We start from the raw sequence: 6,559 nt of genomic DNA, 5'->3' as shown, positions 1-6,559 counted from the left end.
ATAAAATCTTTATATACTTTAACAAGAAGTGTCCATAGTGATTAAACTTAAATCTTATAAATATAATTCATCAAATATCATAAGTTGTAAAAGTAAAAATGATTAATAGCAAAAAATGGCAACATATTTTCATTTCTTCCTATTAATCGATTACACCTTAAATTCTAACCAATTCAACCATTTAACATTTTAACTGATTTGTAATCAACATCTTATAGGTTAAGCTTATATTTGACGTACTATCTGCAAGCTTATAAGATAACTAATAAAAAATAATGTTTGGTAAAACTAGCTCGAAGATATAAAATGATATAAAACATCATTTAGAAGAATATATTTTTTATAATTAATTAATGATATATTTGAAAAAATATATATAAAAACTCCTAAAAACCTAGTCAGCTTATAAGTTCATTTTTAGTCTACCAGAACATGACAACATAAAAAATTCTGAAAAATAAATTTGCTCATCAGCTAGCTGTGATCCACAAAACACGGCCTAAATGATATAATGAAGAGGGATTGGACACAATGGTTGACAATAAAACAGCAAATAACAATAACATAAAACGACCAAAACTGTTGTAAGAGTTGCTTTTCTCAAACAACTCCCACCTCTTACAATCACAAAGAAACCCCTTTATTGTAGGGGTATACAATAGTGTACATCAACAAATGAAACTCTAATATACAATTCTAGTATTCTACTCTACCTACACTACACTCAACCGAATAAGCAAACAAACAAACAACCCATCCGAGGTTGTTGCGTATTGTCACGCAGAAAAAATAAATAGCAACTTATGGCAAAGAATATATATTTATATATGACGAAATAATTATGTTAAGATGAAAGGATCGATTGCAATGCAAGTTGTTGCTGTGGCTGCAAGGTTGACCACGTGGATGCCAACGTGGCAGGAGGTAATGTCTGTTGAAGCTGTCTCAGGAGATTAATTATCCGGCTTACAGTTTGCTCTGACGCAAGCTCTTTTCCACCACATAATATCTATATACACCAATACCATAAAAAATTTATATTTTATTATTTAACTCTTAATTTCGATTAAATAAATAAATTCGATATAGGAAAGGAAACTAACCTCAGCAAAAATCGAAACAATTTTAGGAAGACACTGATTATTAGGCCCTAATATTTCCACGTCAGACCTGTACAAAAAAAAAAAAAAAAAAAAAAAAGAGAATGACAATTGAATTTTACCAAAACACATTATAAAACATTAAAAAAAAAAGTATTTAATTACCTTTCTACCATGGAACAAAGAAGGTCATGGACGACTTTAGCCTCGATAAGATCTCCTTTTATTGGCAAACAGCTTAACCATGCGGGTATAACCTAAACGATATTTTCTTTTATAAAAAAATATCTACAAAAATATATATTAAAAAAACAATTTAAAAAAAAAGGAAAATACCTGAGCTGAATCTATAGTGTCGCGATGAAACTGACATACTTTTCCTAAAGCAGAAACCGCATTATCGTATGCCATTATATTATCAGGCTGGAGGGCATTTGGGTGTCTTATTACAAAATTCAGCCTTGAAAGAACCTCTGAAAAAGTCAATAAAAAAGTCAACAAGTCAATAAAAAGTCAAAATAGAATGGAAAGAGAGAGGATTTGCAAGATCTAATTTACCTCCAACAAGAGGTTTAATTACTGAGCCACCATGTTCTGCACACACGCCAAGTCCATATACAGCTGCCTGAAAAAATAGTCAACAAGTCAACAAGGGTAAAATCGTAAATAAGAAATTATATACACAAAGTCTGACCTGTCGGATATCTGGATTCTCATCGTTGCATGCGTCAAGAAGGAAAGGGACATATATATCATAATATCTGGTTTGTAATTAAAAAAAATATATAAAAAAAATCTAAAGGTTAAAATGGTAATTATGGTAAGGTAATGTACTTTAAAGCTGCTTCGCGACACTGCTCTGCCACGTCATCAAAGATGCAAATAGCAATTCGTCTCTCTTCTGTTGTCTTATCCTTGCCCTTGAAAACATTAAAAATAATAAATCTTATTGCTTTAAAAAAATGTATAATCAAAATTTTTAAAAAAAATGAAATTTGGATACTCAATAGTCAATACTTACCCACATGGGCATTATATAAGATGATAACTCATCAAAGAAAGGTAAAAAGGAAGCTTTAAATGTTTTCACCAAAGTTCCCAAAATTTCACCAACCTGTTATAACAAAAAATAGTAAAAAAGATAACGTTTATAAGATTCATGTCAATAGTAAAAATAAAAAAAAAAAGGTTATTTATTGGGGAAAAAGAAAAGTCAACAGACTTGGTCAAAGACTTCTTCTTCTTGCTCATTTTCTTCTTTAAGAAGCTCTCCTTCTTCTGCATCAAAATCTTCAGCATTTGTCCTTTCAGCTCTTTCTTTTTTTCTGCTTGAACTTGCTGTAATCACCTGTTTTATTTCATCAACAATGCTTCTCACTTGATTTTCATCTAAAACTTGTCCAGAAATCTGAAAAAAAAAAAAAACAAACAAACAAACAAATGTCAAAAATTGAAAAAATCATAAATCTAATGTGTAAACAAAATAAAGAAATTGATTATTGACCCAACCTGTAGACATTCATTCAAAGCATCCAACATATTTGCACAAATTTCTGTATCAGGCTCCTGAAAAAAGAATAAGTAAAGTTTGTGAAACTAGTCTATATAAAGTACTTAAAAGGGCATAAATGGAATTAATTTATTTATAGTATAATACTATAAGAAAATAACAATCACCTTATGTAAAGCTTCAACTAAAGCTGGAACTATATAGTCAGAAAGTTGTTTTATATAAGATCCATCACGACCCTGTGCAAGCCCTTTCTCTATTGCTAATTTAGCAGACCTTAAAAGCTCAGGCATTGCTGAAAAATAAAAAAAAGTAAGTATTTTTTTATTAAAATTTGTAATGTTAATTGTGAATTTGTGATTAGTATAGACAATAAACACAATCAAACCTGAAACAGATGCTTTTCGAACTTCTTCATGAAAGTAGAATTTGAGAAGGGGTACTAATGTAGGGGCAACCTGGTCAATTCACACATCAAGAACTCCATAAGCTAAGATAATAGAAAATAAGCAATTACAATTTATAAATATTATGAAAGATGACTAACTTGGTCAATCCATGGGTAAAATCCCTCTTTCAATTCATCTGCATAACAACATAACATATTGCAAGCTGTAGCTTTTTCCTCAAGGACACTAGTTTTTATTCCTATTCTTTTATCACCAAGTGTAATTGTCTCCATACTGCAGAATCATATGGAAAAAACCATAAAATATTAGTCATATGACATTACAAATTTGTTAGATTAATATAATTTGATACCTTTCATCATCAGATTCAATTTCATCATCTGAATCAGCAGATGTGATGATGACATCAGGTTTAAGTTGAGCTGATTGAAGCAATGGAGGCATAACTACACTCATATAAGGAAGAAAATCCTGTCCTAAACACTTGCATAATCTTGCCCATGCCTATTAAATATTAATATTAATATTAAATATATAATATATTGAATGTGTTTGTGTTGGAGAAAAATTCGAATAACATTTACTTGAAGCATGTAACTTGTGGTGGGGTCATCATTTTCCATTTGAGTTCCTTGTAGTGACATGAGAACTTCCATCACCTTGAAACCATTTTCAAGATTATTAGAAACTTTGAAATTACTAAATAGGAGTATTCAGTGGTGTGTATTTTATCATTTATGATGAAAAGTGTGAAAGGTTTACCTGTTTTGCATCATCTCTGAATTTTTCTTTTCCAACAGCCATTCCAACAAGACTAATGCATTCCATAGCTTTGGCTCGAAGCATGCGATTAGCTTTATCATTTGCATTTACTAATATGGCTTTTAAGTAGGGCATAACTGCATCATAGTACTTTTGGAAGTGTTCCTATTAAAAGCAACAAGCACCAGATGAGGGATTTGAAAAGTTTATAGATAAGGGTTGTTGTTATATTTCATTATTTTGATTATCTTGATTCTTGACTTACCTGTGATGAATCAGCAACTGATGCTAGAGCAGTTAAGGCCCCTTCTTGTACCATTTGCTTACCATTCTGCATAAGAAAGAAGAATGAACACTTTGTAAACAGAATGAATAAAAGATATAATAAGGTGTCTGAATTTTGTTACCTGTAGTAGTACAAGCAATTTGCTCACTATTCCATCAAGGTAAGGCGTTAGAATATCAGGTGTGCAATTCTCACTGAAATTTAACACGGCTGAAGCAGCATGGGCTTGAACTCGAGGATTCTGGAAGTCATCCATGGCTGAAGCTAATGCTGGAAGAACACGTTGGTGGTACTGAACTTGCAAGTCTGGGCCTAAATCTGTAGACAACTGCCCAATTGCATTGATAGCAGCCCATCTCACACGTGGGTGAGGATCTTGAAATGAGTTTAGAACCATTGTCACCACTTGTTCCAAGTTTTTTATCATCACCTACAGAACTCAGTAAGAAAGTCAAACTTTGTGGAAGTTGCTTTGGTTTCTAATAAACACAATATTAGAAAACAAGAGCATGTATAGGCATAGAGTTATATTGCATTAATGATCAGACTTGGACTGAGAATCTGTGAGATGACTACCTTTGAGCATCCCTCAGCAATTTGTGCAAGAGCAACAAGAGCAGCATGATGTTTCTGCCACTCAGGTGCAGCCAAGTATGCAGGCAACTGTTCAGATGCAACAGGGACAATGGTATTCCCACCCAAAGCAATAGCCAACCGATCCAAACACTCCTGTCCAACACTATAATTACTAGACTCCCCAGCATCCTCATCCTCATTTTCAGCAGAATGCCAAGCAGGTTCATCTTCAATGTCGAGCAACATTTGCATCAGGATGGCAAACAACCTACTGATAAACTGCGGCAGCTTCCTCATCATCCCGGGTGCCCTTTCTCTCGCCTCTGCAAGTGTGATCACAAACTCAATTGCCAGGTGTCTAGTTCCTTCCTCCAGAGTCTCAGCTTCAGCAATCTGCAACATAGATCCTACCACCTCCACTAACTGCCTCCTCAAGAACCTCGGTTCTATCCCAGCCAATTCAATCAACAACTCCAATGCCTCTTGAGCAGTAGCCTCTTGCCCTCCGTTCAATGCTTCTGTCAGCGTCCGCATCATTGCTGGAAGCAAATCCTGGAACCGATCTCTGTCGCCGGAACTAGACAAGCACTGGATAAAATTAATCACCGCACTCAAAGCAGCAATCCTCACATCTGAGCTCGCTGATGTAGTCAAACACTGCAGAAACACGCCATGAAGGTGCTTTATGTGTGGGACTAAAGTGTCCCCAACGTACTGCGACAACTGCGCAAAGATCAAGAACGCGGACTCCTGAAGCTTCGGCGAATCGGAGGAAACACACTGAAACATAAACGGCAAAAGCTCCGGCCAACCGTTTTCAGGCAGAATACTCGCACCTAATTCCGAAATCGTATCACATAGCTTCTTCATTATCGTCTTCGCTTCCTCATTCTGCACACAAGTCAACAGAATCGATTTAAGTGAAGACTGAGTCGCCGGAGATAACATATTCCACATCAACGAATCATCCTGAGTCAACTGTTTCCGCAATAGAATTGCTGACATAGCACGAGCTTCCATGTGAGGAGATAGCTGTAGCAATTGAGCGAGTTTGAGAACGAGCGTGTTCGGATCCGTTTGTTTGCATAAATTGAATAGAAGTTCAGCTTGCGATCGCTGCTCATTCGATGAAGACATGAGATGAGATATTAGAGTTTCGAAAGGCGCAGGATCCGCCCCAAGGATCGCTGCCAATTGTGCTTGCTGAACCTGAGGATCCATCGGCACAAAACAATCAGAACAACAAAGCGATGACGATGATGAGTGCCGACGGAGATCGGCGGTGGTTTATGCGTGAAAACACACACAAACACACACTCTGTGTATTAATTTGAAGTGGCAATGATGATTGGAATGGGGGCGGGGGAGTTATTAGGGCAATGAGACAGATATAGCAGAAACATTTGAGGCAAGAAAAGAAAAAGTATTTTTTATACTCGAATATCAGAGGGAAAATGTAGGATGACGTAAGCAAAAAGACGTGGATCCATGGCCCAAGAAAGTGCTTTGTCTTTTGGGCTAAACCCGAAAAGATGTGGAATCCGATGGAATCAAAAAAATCAAATAATCAATTATCAATCTAAGAAATCAAACCTAATCTTTGAAAGATGGTTTTTCTTTTTGAAACATGATTTGCTTAAAGTTTAAATCTTTTTGAAGATACTTATGTTAAGATTTTATAATTTTAGTTTATTGTTGCATTCCACCATGAATCGTAAAAGGTGACACAACAAACATAAAGAAGTAAGGATCAATTTGTAGTTTCATATTGTAATAAATAATTTTATTTGTATCTTTCTTTAATCTACAAGATCAATATATTACTAACCTATTGTTGTTATCTCTAAATATTATTAAAAGAGAACCTTTAATTAATCGATGAAGCAATCAGCGTCTTTGATTGTATTTCAATCCT

The 6,559-nt window shown here is 34.7% G+C and overlaps 1 protein-coding gene across 1 annotated transcript; it reads right to left on the bottom strand.

Moving 5' to 3' along the window:
- Nucleotides 1-535: 535 nt before the first annotated feature.
- Nucleotides 536-6,039, bottom strand: EMB2734 (ARM repeat superfamily protein). Its single transcript, XM_079076891.1, has 19 exons — nt 4,645-6,039; nt 4,190-4,498; nt 4,048-4,113; nt 3,783-3,947; nt 3,605-3,679; nt 3,373-3,524; nt 3,158-3,293; nt 2,999-3,068; nt 2,778-2,905; nt 2,610-2,666; nt 2,323-2,508; nt 2,122-2,214; nt 1,935-2,020; nt 1,795-1,861; nt 1,659-1,725; nt 1,437-1,573; nt 1,266-1,357; nt 1,104-1,170; nt 536-1,009 (listed from the first exon to the last, which is right to left on the bottom strand). Exons 1-19 carry the CDS (start codon nt 5,863-5,865, stop codon nt 845-847), a joined length of 3,339 nt encoding a protein of 1,112 aa, XP_078933017.1. The 5' UTR covers nt 5,866-6,039; the 3' UTR covers nt 536-844.
- Nucleotides 6,040-6,559: the final 520 nt, after the last annotated feature.

Source organism: Lactuca virosa, chromosome 1 (assembly GCF_052849685.1).
Source record: "Lactuca virosa cultivar CGN04683 chromosome 1, Lactuca_virosa_CGN04683_v6, whole genome shotgun sequence".
Lineage (NCBI taxonomy): Eukaryota > Viridiplantae > Streptophyta > Magnoliopsida > Asterales > Asteraceae > Lactuca > Lactuca virosa.
This window is presented reverse-complemented; position numbering and strand designations above follow the sequence as displayed.